Source organism: Entelurus aequoreus, linkage group LG21 (assembly GCF_033978785.1).
Source record: "Entelurus aequoreus isolate RoL-2023_Sb linkage group LG21, RoL_Eaeq_v1.1, whole genome shotgun sequence".
In the NCBI taxonomy this organism is placed as follows: Eukaryota; Metazoa; Chordata; class Actinopteri; order Syngnathiformes; family Syngnathidae; genus Entelurus; species Entelurus aequoreus.
The window spans coordinates 33,402,924-33,418,058 of NC_084751.1; the positions used below are offsets into that span (position 1 = coordinate 33,402,924).

General features: G+C 37.1%; 1 protein-coding gene across 2 annotated transcripts in view; it reads right to left on the bottom strand.

The window, feature by feature from the left end:
• Positions 1 to 2,218: 2,218 nt before the first annotated feature.
• Positions 2,219 to 15,135, bottom strand: part of LOC133638681 (spindlin-Z-like) — a 57,470-nt gene continuing 44,553 nt past the window's right edge. Inside the window, exons 7-8 of one of the 2 annotated variants that reach the window (XR_009823665.1) lie at positions 10,816 to 13,737; positions 2,219 to 5,192 (exon numbers count right to left, since the gene is read on the bottom strand). Coding sequence is in view for 1 of the 2 variants with exons in the window: in XM_062031526.1 (XP_061887510.1) it covers positions 13,538 to 13,737 (200 nt within the window). In the remaining variant the exon portion in view is untranslated. Of the gene's footprint in view, positions 5,193 to 9,760; positions 13,738 to 15,135 lie in introns of those variants that run through there. The other variant, XM_062031526.1, reaches the window with a different exon arrangement.

Genomic DNA, 15,135 nt, shown 5'->3' on the forward strand with positions numbered 1-15,135 from the left:
CCCTACCTCAGATAAGCGGAAGAAGATGGATGCATGGATGGATATTATTACATTACTTCATAAAACTGCTGTACTTTTTCACTACATTCTATTGCATTGTTTTTTATTCAATAGTATCGAACAGTTCGACTTTCTTTTTAACCCCCCAAAAAAAAAATTAAAAACTAATTGCAGCTACTTTAAATACCATATTTTCGGACTATAAGGCGCACTTAAAATCCATAAATTTTCTAAAAAATGGGCAGTGCGCCTTATAACCCGGTGCACCTAATGTACGGCATAATTCTGATTGTGCTTACCGACCTCGAAGCTATTATATTTGGTACATGGTGTAATGAGAAGTGTGACAAGTAGATGGCAGTCACACATAAGAGATACGCCAGTAAACAACACCAAAACTTTAAAAAGTTCCATTGAAAATATAAAACATTACACACGGCGCTCAAAAATCTGTCAAAATGTTTTTAGTACGACTTCAGTTAACTATGAAGCCACACCGCTTGATGGATTGTTGGCGCATTAAACATACGAGTATTATTATGGTGTGTGTATAAGGACCACAACATGGCACCTATTAGCAGACATATTATCTGGCGTTTTGTTTCGCAATATTATGCAAAACCAACTTTTCTTACCTTCTGGTACCTGCTGATCTGTATTTGGGATCTGCATAAGTCCTGTGTGCGTGTCCGCCTTTGTAGTCCGTGCCGACACCGTAGTCGATAAGCTTCTTTTTCTCTATCTTCTTGTTATGGGACATTCATCCTCCACTGTTGCCATTTCTAATCTAAAGTAGCGTAAAGTTCTTACTTATATCGGTCAGTAAACGAACTATCAAAGCGCTAAAAACTGTAGTGGGTTTACATAATTCACCCACAGAACTTTTGTTATTAGAGAGTTCCAGTCGTTCCAGACATTTTGACCAAAGAACCACCATTACATGTTATGTAGACCACAAGGAAGTGGTTTAAAAAATCATAATATGACCCCTTTAATGCGCCCTATAATCCGGTGTGCCTTTTGTATGAAAAAAGACCCAAATAGACCCGCTCAGGGGCAGTGCACATTCTAATCCGGTGCGCCCTATGGTCCGAAAAATCCAGTACTTGCTACGGATGTGAATTTAACAACAACTCACGATTCAATTCGATTCAATGATTCAACAGGGTTTTTGGTATATAAATGACTAAAAACCTTAGGAAGTTGGCTAATTTAAAAATCTACACGCTACACAACGATACTTAATGGCTCTTATCTTATAAAACGAAGCGTAAGGCTGTGACAACATCGCTAGGAAACATTATTTTATCCTAGGAGTGACGATTATTTTAGACTTAGACTAACTTTATTGATCCACAAGGGAAATTGTTCCACACAGTAGCTCAGTTACAAAGGATGGAAAGGGTAAGGAAAAAACAATGCAGGTATAAAGTAGACTAAAATGTACCAAAACAGCAATATAAAATATAACATATATACTGTCTATATATAGACAGTATATACTGATATATTATAATCTTATTATATTATATTTGTATAGAATATATACAATATATAACAAATCCCAATTACCATGTACAATATTACAGTATATGTAACAGCTGCAGCAAAAAAAAGGGCAGCATTTTGAATTTAGCAGCTGGAAAAGAGTACACGTGCCGAAAGATACAACATCCTATTAATCACCATTCTAGTGAGAACGGACATTGTGACTGTTTTATATTTTTTTATTTAAAACTTTCAGCATTGCATGCTATCAGTGATAGTAAACACAGGAAGTGCTCTCTATGTTGTCAACAAAAGTATCGTTCGTTGTTAAATCGATGAGCCCTAAAAATAAGTTATGTTTAAATGTGCAAAATACTGTAAATATTTCATGTTATCGTGAATGTGCCTACGTTACACACAGTACATACTTACAGCATGTATTAAAATCTTGTTGTTGTATTTTTTTTTTTTTAGAAGGCTTTATAGCCAGAATAGATTCATCCTAGTAACCTGCATTGTTAGTCGCCTCTTGCTATCAGTTTTCCACTATTTAGAAAGCAGCCACAATGAAAAGACGTGTTCTTGTCGTGAGGCAAAATTCTAAAAAAATTAAAAATTAAAAATAAAATAAAGAAAGGGCAGTTTTTTTTTAAGCATTGAAATTGTTACATGTAAAACTCATCCTGACTTTTAATGGTAAAAAAAACACTCAAATCAAATGTTCCACTTAGGGACTGCAAAGGCTGTTTATGGCCTATTTTATGACATTTCAAGTGTTGGGTTACAGCTATAACATACAGCAGCTACAATGTAAATATCGGCATTGTGTGAAGCAGCACGGCACTGCAAAGAACCACAAACCACATTTTTTTCATGAACAATAAAAATGAACACACCATTTTTAATCATACAAAAAAATAGAATAAAATACAAGGCAGGATGATAGAAAAAGCTCATATTATTCCGACGTCAACAACAATAATCGCAAAATGAAGCAACTGGAACATTGCTGCCAAAATGTGTGTTTGCAATATCGGAACCAATTAAAAACCGTGCGCGTCGAGATGATCATACTACATACACATATATACGTCTCAGAGTCTTTTTTGTGCAGGTATTAATAATAGCTGTCATCTATCTGCTTTGGCAACTATCTACATCACAAGTCCACAAGATGAAGTTTGAACATACTCGTCTGCTCATGCACTCCCCAGATTGACTTTCAATGATCACTCACCTTTCCCTCACTTCTTTTTTTTTTTTAATTTAGGATGAAATAATATGTCTCTTCAACCCTCAAACCGTCACATGACGGAATTTTGAACTAATCACAAAGCAAATGTTTGTGGTAGAAATGGAGGACAAGAAACACGAACACAAAACTGAAATTAATCTGGTTTAAAACCTCTTAAGCTGTTTGTTTACATGCTTTTTAAAAAAATTCTCTTTGCTATTTGGGCTTATTGGACCCTAATTAGAATAAAAACTAAGAATCATCTTTTTATATGATGTACTTAGTCCATAAGTACACAAATGTGTGCTTCATGTGTAGTGACATGCTAATTCTTATTTTTACAATTTTTTTCCCAACTTTCATTGTATGTTATACCCTTCTGACACCACCAGATGGCAGTATAAGTGTCCACATATGTGGCCATAAGACCCCAATTCAGTAGTGTACACAAGTTTGGAAATAAGAGCTAAAAGGTGCTGTCCACGCATGTGGCCACTAAGCCTTTAGAGGTTTTTAACGTGAATAATCAGACCCTCCAGGATTTGATGTTAGCCGCCATTTAAGCAACTTTGTCCAACTTCCTCGCACATTAGGGCTAATTTAATTTGTCTCTGAGCACGAACAAAAGTTTACGACGGACAACACAAGAAACATTGGCACTGTGTGCCTGGGGACGTAACAATATTTATGAAATATTGCAGTAAAACTCCAGACAGTTAGCATCAGCATTTCAAATTAAGGTTATAGTAAAACTGTGATTGATAACTGCACCTGCGTAAACTGACATAGGTAATACGAACACGAACAGATCAGTGTGTGGATGCAAAACTATTTTCTTTAACTTGTCTGTGGCAAAGACAAAATACTGATAGTCCCCTTGAGATCCTCTTTCTGAAAGGTTAAACATTGATTGATTGATTGATTGATTGAAACTTTTATTAGTAGATCGCACAGTTCAGTACATATTCCGTACAATTGACCACTAAATGGTAACACCCGAATAAGTTTTTCAACTTGTTTAAGTCGGGGTCCACGTAATCAATTCATGGTGCAAATATATACTATCATCATCTAGGGGTAATAATGGACTCAGACCTAAACTTTAACTGTCACAATAAATCAATAACACCTGCAGCTTTTTGCTAGTTGAAACATTGCCAAAATCAGAGGAATAATGTCTAAATCAGACTTAGGAAGACTAGTCCATGCCTTTGTCTCCAGCAGTACTATAATAGCATTCTCACTGGGCCCTCTAAAGCAGCTGCAGTACACACAGAATGCTGCTGCTCGAGTCCGGACTAGAACTGGGAAATAGGACCATATTAGTCCAGTGCTTAGGTCACTTGCACTTGCTTCCAGTCGGTCAGGGGATGGACTTTAAAACCGCTCTCCTCGTGTACAAGTCTTGTGCCAAAGTACGTAGCGTATTTTTCGGACTATAAGTCGCAGTTTTTTTTCATAGTTTGGCCGGGGATGCGACTTATACTCAGGAGCGACTTATGTGTGAAATTATTAACACATTACCGTTAAATATCAAATAATATTATTTAGCTCATTCACGTAAGAGACTAGACGTATAAGATTTCATGGGATTTAGCGATTAGGAGTGACAGATTGTTTGGTAAACGTATAGCATGTTCTATATGTTATAGTTATTTGAATGACTCTTACCATAATATGTTACGTTAACATACCAGGCACGTTCTCAGTTGGTTATTTATGCGTCATATAACGTACACTTATTCAGCCTGTTGTTCACTATTCTTTATTTATTTAAAATTGCCTTTCAAATGTCTATTCTTGGTGTTGGGTTTTATCAAATACATTTCCCCCAAAAATGCGACTTATACTCCAGTGCGACTTATATATGTTTTTTTTTCTTCTTTATTATGCATTTTCGGCCGGTGCGACTTATACTCCGGAGCGACTTATACTCCGAAAAATACGGTATCTGACGAGTTCGAACCATATGAACCATCTCCAGCTCTTAGAACCTCAGGGAGTGGTTTCATCCTGGCGCCTAGAGTCCGGACTAAACATGGTGAAACTGCGTTTCAGTTTTATCCTCCTAAAATCTGGAATTGTCTTCCAGAAGATGTAAAACAGGTCGTTGGCAATGTTCAAATCCAAGCTGAAAACACTTAACTGTGCAAATGACAACCAAAAGTATTTTATCGACACTTTTTTGATTGGAATTATGATTGTCTTTATTATTATTTTTGCTTTCTTGTAACTTTCTGTAAAGCACTTTGAATTGCCTTGTGTACGAATCGTTTCTAAAAAATAAACTCGCCTCGTCTTAAATGCCAACATGAATACGAGAGACCTTAGCATTATTCTAAAGTAAAAAACGACATACCCCAATCCAGTGGTGTGCCCTCACAGCTTTTATCCAATCAGAATTCAGCTAGCGAGTTGCCAGCGCTGGATGAATTCTGCCAGAGGCCTTCTGAACCAACATTAGCGGCGGCTGTGCGGTGTAAACAAACGAGGACATTCAGTTATTAGACAGTTACGATAGCCAATCAGATCAAGAGTTGTTGACAGTAGACCATCGTTACGTTAAACGTGACTGTGATTGGATACACACTTGTCACTCGCAAGTGAGTATCCAATCACAAGTTGTGGTTTGCGGAAGCAGGAAGTGGCAGCGGAGCTAGCAGAGACATCTCCTGTACTCACTTTTTTAACCCACAAGGAAGGAGAGCAAAACGTTGATTCAGTGGTATCATTTTTCAAGAAGGATATTTAAAGAGAAACTACATCTTGTGAGACCAGGTCGGCCGACCACGGAAGCTACACTGCAAAAACTGAAATCTAAGTAAGATTAAATATCTCAAATAAGGGTGATATTTGCTTATTTTCTGTCTGATAAGATAATTCTTCTCACTAAGCAGATTTTATGTTAGAGTGTTTTACTTGTTTTAAGGGTTTTGGTCCTAAATGATCTCAGTAAGATATTACAGCTTGTTGCTGAGATTTTATGACCTATATTGAGTAAAACATGCTTGAAACTAGAATATCTCCTGTTGCAAAGCTGTGTCATCAACACTCACAAGTATAAAACTACTTTTTTAAAGTAATATTTTCTTATTTCAAGCATGTAAAAAAAAGAAATCATGACTTTGACACAATTGTGTCTCATATTAAAACAGATGACAGCCAAATGGACTTTGCCATTTTATTTTTAATGAAACAATAGAAAATACATACTCATATAGTAGTACAGTTGTTATTAGTGAGAATATACTTATTTTAAGGTATTTTTGGGTTCATAGAGGTTAGCTAATTTTACTTGTTTTGGAAAGTCTTGACAAGCCAAATTTTCTTGTTCTATTGGCAGATAATTTTGCTTAGTTCAAATTAAATACCCCTAATTTTTGTTTTGTTTTTTCTTGTTTTTGAACACTGACTTTTTGCAGTGAAATGGTTTTCCTGCCACTTCCACTGGAATCAACCTACTACAAGCGGTACCACTGACTTATACACCGCCACTGCCCCAATCTAAATTTTTATAAACACACTGAAATGTACTTGGAAGAATATGTCTACAACAGGAAGTAAACCTGTGCGTCACGCATAGACCGAACATGCAACAATAAATAAAAGCAGTCTTTTTACAAAAAAAACAAAAAACACGTTTAAACTTTTATAAATTAAAACGGAAGATAAACCTATTCAAGCGTTCAAATAAAAATGATATGGCTCTTAAGAAGCCAGAGCAATATTTAACATTTATTCAGCCAAAAAGCAGAGTGTGTTAATTTACTTTTTTTAAACAAAACTTGTTTAAAATATTTTGTGTGTGTATAATAGTGTTGTCCCGATACCAATATTTTAAAATTATTTTGATACTTTTCTAAATAAAGGGGACCACAAAAAATGGCATTATTGGCTTTGTTTTAACAAAAAATCTTAGGGTACATTAAACATATGTTTCTTATTGCAAGTTTGTCTTTAAATAAAATAGGGAACATACAAGACAACTTGCCTTTTAGTAGTAAGTAAGCAAACAAAGGCTCCTAATTTAGCTGCTGACATATGCAGTAACATATTGTGTCATTTTCCATTCTATTATTTTGTCAACATTATTAAGGACAAGTGGTAGAAAATGAATTATTAATCTACTCGTTTATATACGGTTAATATCTGCTTACTTTCTCTTTTAACATGTTCTATCTACACTTCTGTTAAAATGTAATAATCACTTATTCTTCTGTTGTTTGATGTTTTACATTAGTTTTGGATGATACCACAAATTTAGGTATCAATCCGATACCAAGTCATTACAGGATCATACATTGGTCATATTCAAAGTCCTCATGTGTCCAGGGACATATTTTCTGACTTTATTAACATAATATGATTTTTTTAAAAAGGAAAGAAGATGTTGAAGTTGATGCCAAAAAAAATTGACGTAATCATAGTAGTATCGACTAGATACGCTCCTGTACTTGGTATCATTACAGTGGATGTTAGGTGTAGATCCACCAATGGCGTTTGTTTACATTGTGACGCCGGTGAGTTACGGTGCGTAGTGAAACATGTTTAGCTATTCCTCGTCCTGCAGGGATGATACTTGTAAGAAACATACTTTATTCGTCGCCATGGAGGCGAGAATTTGTGATTTAGAAGTAGCTACAACACTGCTGACTAGGGCTGGACTTTAGCCGCTAGCTAGCTAGCCATGTCTTAAAGCACCTCTTCTGGTGGGCGTTTCAGTGTTATAACTTCACCTTTATCTTTAGTTTTTAAGCCAAAATGCTTAAATTCTCCTTTTTCTGTCTACACACTGTGTCTGCTTGTAAGTACTCCGTGATTGTGCGCTGCCGAACATGCTAGTCTGCTCGTAAACCAGCAATGACACGACGTGATGACGACGGGGGTTCGGGGGGGGTTGGCGGACCGGTACTTTTCAGAGGCGGTATAGTACCAAATATGATTCATTAGTATCGCGGTACTATACTAATACCGGTATACCATACAACCTTAGTGTAGAAGTTATTTTTGAGCACATTCAACAATATCGTGAAAATACAAATGTTTACTCTGATACATTTTCATAATGCTACGTCCCGAGTGTAAAGGACACAAACATGATAAGGTGGCTAACTGCTACGGTTTTGTTTCTTCCACAGAACAAAATTCTTACTTGATGAACCGACTCGCTAATTTGGGAATGCCAATGGTGGTAAAAATTTGAAAATCAATCCATCCATCCATTTTTTACCGCTTGTCCCTTTAACCGTGGCGTGGGTGCTGGAGCTATCCCAGCTGCACTCCAACATAAACACTCTTAAATATATTAGTTTATGTAACCACATATTACAGTTAAAAAGAATAATTTGAAAACAAACTTGTAAAAAAAAAATAATAAAAGGGCTTAAAACAGCCAGAAATGTGTAACCTTTTTGAAAAAAAAAAAGAATATAACTGTCGCTAAAATCATTGGCCTAACCGAAACGAAACAAAGAACGTTTCTTCGTAGTTTGATCTTTTTGTGTCATGTGTAATACAAAAACTATTTAATAATACAAGTTTCTCCAGTAGAGGAGTCCAAACTTTTTACACGAGGGCCACATACAGGACTTTGGAAGGACGCAGGTGGCCACTTAAGTACATTGGAGACACTGAAACTAATCCAATGTCATCTAATCACATGTTGAGCTATCTGAACGTTGTGTTCCAGACAGTCCCTCCAGGATTTTGCTGTCTTTTTTGTGTGATTGTCATGGCCTAAAATGCCTTTTTAGAAAGCATCAATCTAATGAGGCTTATTTTTTTCCAATAACCTTAAATGAACTTATGATTTCATGAATTTCTTCTTAGTGTTTTACCGTTAACCACACAAAGCACATGATTTTAACACAAAAAAATGGAAAATACTTAATTGATGTTTCTGGCTTTGGTTCACTTCAAAATTGTTATGCCTTGGTTCAATCGCCTGGGTTCCGGAGGAGGAGCCTCGGGAGGCCTGACAGCCGAGCGATTAGCGAGGATGGCCGCCAGCAACCTATCATCTGCGGCCCCCACCAAGGTTTCTCATTGTCCCATAGGGTTGAGTTTTTCCTTGCCCTGATGTGGGATCAGATGATGTCGTTGTGGCTTGTGCAGCCCTTTGAGACACTCGTGATTTAGGGCTATATAAGTAAACATTGATTGATTGATTGTTTTATACAATTATTTTAATTTTGACAGTACTACGTAAGATATGTTTTAATTGCTGAAGCAGGTTTATGGAATGTTAAATGCGCCGAAGTCGGACTAAGTAGGACATCACTGAAGGCCTTGGTGAGAAACGCACGGCCCGACCCTGGTAAAATATATAAACATGTAAACTAGGAAGTAAATGTTTATATACCACCTCACCCACGTTAACGCTGTAGACGGAAAAAGGAAGTCGGTGTGAGCGACGCGAAACAACGACAATTTCTGTTCAGTGAACAGAACTGCTTGGTCTACACAAGAAACAAAGATAAGAAAGTTGACGTGTGCGTTTGAGCGTCGCTCAGAGACTAATCTGATTGGCCGAAATGATCGTGGCATTGGACACTTGGGCATACACCTCATTTGCGAGGGTTCGCTTAAATTGTGTTAATTGGTGCGATCACGAAATTCTGGAGAGCTGATTAGAGCAGATGAAAAATAAAATACTGTTATTTTCCAATAATAATTACAAATCAAATTTTAGAATATGTTAGGTGCCAGTAGAAAATGAGACCCTCTGACCGTACTTTGGACACCCTCTGGCAGACAACATCACACGCTGATTTTCTGTGTTGTGAGTGAACAGCGACTGAAAGACTTTAAGCCCAAACATCAGGCTTTAAATAAACAAAAAAAACATTAAGTAAACTGCATGATCAGCCCGAGAAATATTGTCCATGTCGTCTTTTTTTCCTGCTTTGTTTTGTCCCAAATTTCAACAGCAAGTATATACAGCAAAGGCCAAAAGTTTGGACACACCTTCTCATTCAATGCGTTTTCTTTATTTTCATGACTATGTACATTGTAGAATGTCACTGAAGGCATCAAAACTATGACACCTGTGAAGTGAAAACCATTTCAGGTGACTACCTCTTGAAGCTCATCGAGAGAATGCCAAGAGTGTGCAAAGCAGTAATCAGAGCAAAGGGTGGCTATTTTGAAGAAACTAGAACATAAAACATGTTTTCAGTTATTTCACCTTTTTTTGTTAAGTACATAACTCCACATGTGTTCATTCATAGTTTTGATGCCTTCAGTGACAATCTACAATGTAAACAGTCGTGAAAATAAAGAAAACGCATTGAATGAGAAGGTGTGTCCAAACTTTTGGCCTGTACTGTGTATCTGTCTTTGAACAACTGGAGGAAGCGCAGAGATGTTGTAAATCACAAACTATTACACAAAAAGGTGTGAAAGTCCTACATTGGAAACACGACATGAACACATACAAAAGGCTTAAGTGAAATCATAGAAACACTACCTGCAACACTTGGAAAAAATAAAAAAAATACATCAAGAAGCGGTTTTGGCAATGACAAAAAGCAGGAAATAATTCCCTTTTTTTGTTTCAAATCAGAGATTCCAACCGCAGTCATCTTAAGATTAAGTTTCTATTGCACGATGAATGAAATGAAGTTGTTTTCTTTTAGTAGTATTGTACTACATGTCCCTCGCTTTGTTCTGTACAAAACCCTGCTCTGTTCTTGGGGGTATGTCCAGTTTTGATATGATCTGTCGTCATCCTTCGACAAAATGATTGTCCCAAAATGTCATTAAGCCTGAATTTGGAGGTTGGTTTTGTCCTATCTTCACTTAAACCTATATGTGACAGCAAATAAAGCAAATGAGCTGTGAAATCACTAAAATTAGTTTTAAATTTGACTTTTTTTTTTATTGCGATGTGCTCAATATTGCCAAATATTAGTCAATCAAATTGATGACAATAAGAATTTCACCAATAGGTGGAAATTCCCACACATTCAATACATCTTAATTAAACTAAGAGGTTTTTAACAGGATAAAAATAGTGGCAGAAGTAAAAAATGTACTTCAAAATATTAAATCCTAATTTAATGTATACCCATTTCCCACAAGACCGTACTTACTATTTCGTGTTGGGTTGTGTGCGATTGCATCGTCTATCTCCATAACTGGCCATTAGTGGGGAGTGTGTGGCACACCCACTGGCTGTATTGATGATGCACTGACACTGTCTTGGGGTTTCATAATGGCGACATCTGCTGGATTAAGAAAGTCACTACATTACACCAACAAATAAAATTAAGAGCAAACTATTTTTTTTTTTTAAACAAACAGCTGTGCAGAAAGGATGATGAAATGTGACGCTCTCGTCAATGAACCAAATAGTAAACATAAAAAGAGCATTTACATTATTTGCCGATATAAGATCAAAATGACCCCACACTTTGGAATTTTTTCCATCTACTCACCTATTTTTTACCGCTTGTCCCTTTCGGAGTCATGGGGGGATGAAGACTATCTCAGCTGCACTTAATTCCATTTACATCGATGATGGCGACAAAAACCGATGTCAAACACGACACACCACTCCTCTGAATACTTTCAGTACGAGCTGTCACCTGTCCGCCAAAATAAGTTTTCTGATAAACACAGTGTGACGCTTCACAGTCAAATGACACAGGAGTTGTATCGATTTGTAACGACATGATTTTTTTTCTTAAAGTGACACACATCAAGGTATGGAGGACACAGTATCACTCCTTGTTTTTCATAATGCGTCGATGCTTCAGTATCGTTTGACCCATATAGTTGTTTTTTTTAAAGGATGTTGTTTGAGCAAAATGTCAGCATACATATATATATATCTAAAATATGTTTCGAAATACAAACTTACTTCTGTTGCTTTTTTTTTTTTTTTAACGTCAGTCGAAGCCGCGTTTCACGTTAAGTCTCCAAAAGTGTTAACACCAAAAACACCAAAAAAGTCGATAGATTGGATGCTTGCCAGAATCTAGAGGGGTCAAAACATTCGCTAAATGGAAGTTGTCCACACGAAAAGTTGCAATTCAAGTGGAGTTACGACGCAATCTAATGTACGGACTTGGAGCGACGAGCTACATTCACATTAGGGGTGTCCCGATACGAGTATTCGCCAATACCGGCATCGATCTGATACAATATCAGCAGTAATACGTTTGGAATGTAATACAATGTTTGGTCAAGTGAAATGACTCAAAGAACAATGGTAGGTATGAAAAAATATATTTATTATTAACCATCTGGAATGGACGTATGCTGTCTTTAAGTTAAAGTAGGGTGACAATAGTTTTTTTTGTTGACACCCATTAATTCAGTTCAACTAAAGACGCCATAAGTTCAATGATGCGGACACATTTGTTACTGGATATTTTTATAATACACTTACGACTTTGTTTGTGTAAATAATATATATATTAAATACCGTATTTTTCGTACTACAAGTCACAGTTTTTTTCATAGTTTGGCCGGGGGGTGCGACTTATACTCAGGAGCGACTTATGTGTGAAATTATTAACACATTACCGTAAAATATCAAATAATATTATTTAGCTCATTCACGTAAGAGACTAAACGTATAAGATTTCATGGGATTTAGCGATTAGGAGTGACAGATTGTTTGGTAAACGTATAGCATGTTCTATAGGTTATAGTTATTTGAATGACTCTTACCATAATATGTCACGTTAACATACCAGGCGCGTTCTCAGTTGGTTATTTATGCCTCATATAACGTACACTTATTCAGCCTGTTGTTCACTGTTCTTTATTTATTTTAAATTGCCTTTCAAATGTCTATTCTTGGTGTTGGGTTTTATCAAATAAATTTCCCCAAAAAATGCGACTTATACTCCAGTGCGACTTATGTTTTTTTCCTTCTTTATTATGCATTTTTGGCCGGTGCGACTTATACTCCGGAGCGACTTATACTCCGGAGCGACTTATACTCCGAAAAATACGGTACTATATTTGACAAATGTGCTATTTAAAACCGCAATATTGTTCATTTAAAGACACTTATGTTTAGCTTGTGTGCTATTGTGGGCTAAGCTGTTGTGTAGCTGCGAGCTCCCGAGTACCCTATAGCCTACCATGTTTACCTTTTGTAAATGGCTTGACTAAAATACACGAAAAGACCAACCTTGTGTGCTTATCGGAGGACTTTTAAATGTCAACTGGCTGTCAAGTAAACAAGTTCCGGGAGTGCTTGAATCAAAGATTTTATATCCATGTTTTTTTGCTGAATCGGAATCGGGACACCTCTAATTCCCACACAGTCCCATTTTAATGTGTTTATTTATGAGCGAGGACAACAGGTAGGCCAAATGTAACCGCCACAAATAAATGATTGCGACGTAAAACACTGCGTAATATCAATAACAATGTGTTATTAAAATACATACATTACAAAGTTATGTAAGAAGATACATAGCTAACATTGTTAAAGGTTTGGTGTAGCATCGTTTAGATTTCTATATTGTATGTGAGCTTAAATGAAGAATTCCAGTATTTGTGACAGTAATGGACTTGAGGATGGCAATACTAACAAATATTTTGTGAGTACTTGATGAGTTTGTCTCCTCTAGTGGATGGTACCAGCTCACAATCGTTTGAGTACGATGGCTACATTTCTCAGTCATATTGTTATGTTTTGATACGCTTGGATTATATGATGCTGTATTTTTCAAATTTTTCAAAGTACAACTTAGTTAACACTGAAAGAAGCCCGCCAAAAGCCTTTTAAGGGTCTGCGAAACATGTACTGGGTCGATGTGTCCTGGGAGACGGGACCTGGGCGTCGGCTGAGTCTTACGACGTTTTGACCAAGTCGTAGACGTAAATCAGGTGGTCATCGTCGAACTTGATGAAGTAGACAGAAGGCTTGGCCTCCACCTGGTGGATGACCATGCCTGTTCGTTTGCCTCCGTCCTCTTTTGCGTACTCCACTTGTTTGCCCACCAGACTGTCCACCACCTCGCCCGGTTCCCTCTCTGCTGGGACAGTGTCATCTGCAGAAAAGGAGGAAAAGAAAACTGAGGCTCTTATTTCAAGTGAGGCCTTTCTTAGAGAGGAGACTTAAAGACACGTTGCTGATTGTTGATTGGTCGGTAGCCATAACGCGCCAATGATCCATCAAGTGGTACAGCTTTGTCGCTTACTAACATCGTACATTTTGACAGATTTTTGAGCACCGTGTGTAATGTTCCTTATTCTCAATGAAACAACACATTTTTGGTCTTGCTTGCCGACTTGTACTTGCGAGTAATTAATTGAACAGAGGGCGTCAGCCTGCAGTCCACATGTATCTCTTATATGTGACTGCCATATACCCTATTTTCCGCACTATAAGGCGCACCTAAAAACCTCCAATTTTCTCAAAAGCTGACAGTGCCCTTATAGTCCGGTGCGCCTTATATATGGACCAATTTTGAGCCACAACAAACTTAAACTTCATTTTCATAAAGTTTAGGTCTCGCAACTACGGTAAACAGCCGCCAACTTATTTTTCTCCCGTAGAAGAAGAAGTTATTTTTCTACGGTAAGCAGCCGCCGAGTTCATTTTCCCCCATAGAAGAAGAAGTTATTTTTCTACGGCAAGCAGCCGCCAAGTTCATTTTCCCCCGTAGAAGAAGAAGCGCTTCTAACTCAAAAATGGCTCCTATTAAGAGACCCGCTTACGACGCAGAGTTTGAACTTAAGACGATCAGTCACGCAGTAGAACACGGGAATAGAGCAGCAGCGAGAGAATTTAACAAACGAATCAATGGTTTTTAATTTGGACACTGAAGAAGAAGAATTCGAGGGATTCGTGGATGAGGAATAACTTCATAAAGGAGCTTTACATGTTTATTTTGTGTGTTGTGTGACATTAACGTTTGAGCAACGTTGAGTTATTGATATACTACTTCGAGTGTTACTATATTGTGATTGCACTATCGTTTCATTTACCGTAACAGTATCACTGTTTTTTACGTCTTTATTGAATCAGGGAAAAGTTCCCCTCCACTATGTGATATAAATGTTGCACTACATGTTATACCTTGCTGTTGTTAAGAGATAAACAAAACACCACGTCACTGACTTTACCTCGGGGAAAATAATACAACAGCTGTTTATTAATTTTGGGAGTGAACAGAGTTGTCAGAACGCTGGTTTGTAATCTATTAATAAAGTTTGACTGACCTATCTGACTGTTTTGTTGACATTCCCTTTAGCGCAGCTCCATCTAATGGGTGCATAGGTGCGCCTTATAATCCGGTGCGCCTTATATATGAACAAAGTTTTGAAATATGCCATTCATTGAAGGTGCGCCTTATAATCTGGTGCGCCTTATAGTGCGGAAAATATGGTACTGATCACCCTTATCATTACACCATGCACCAAATAAAACTGCTTCAAGGTCAGTA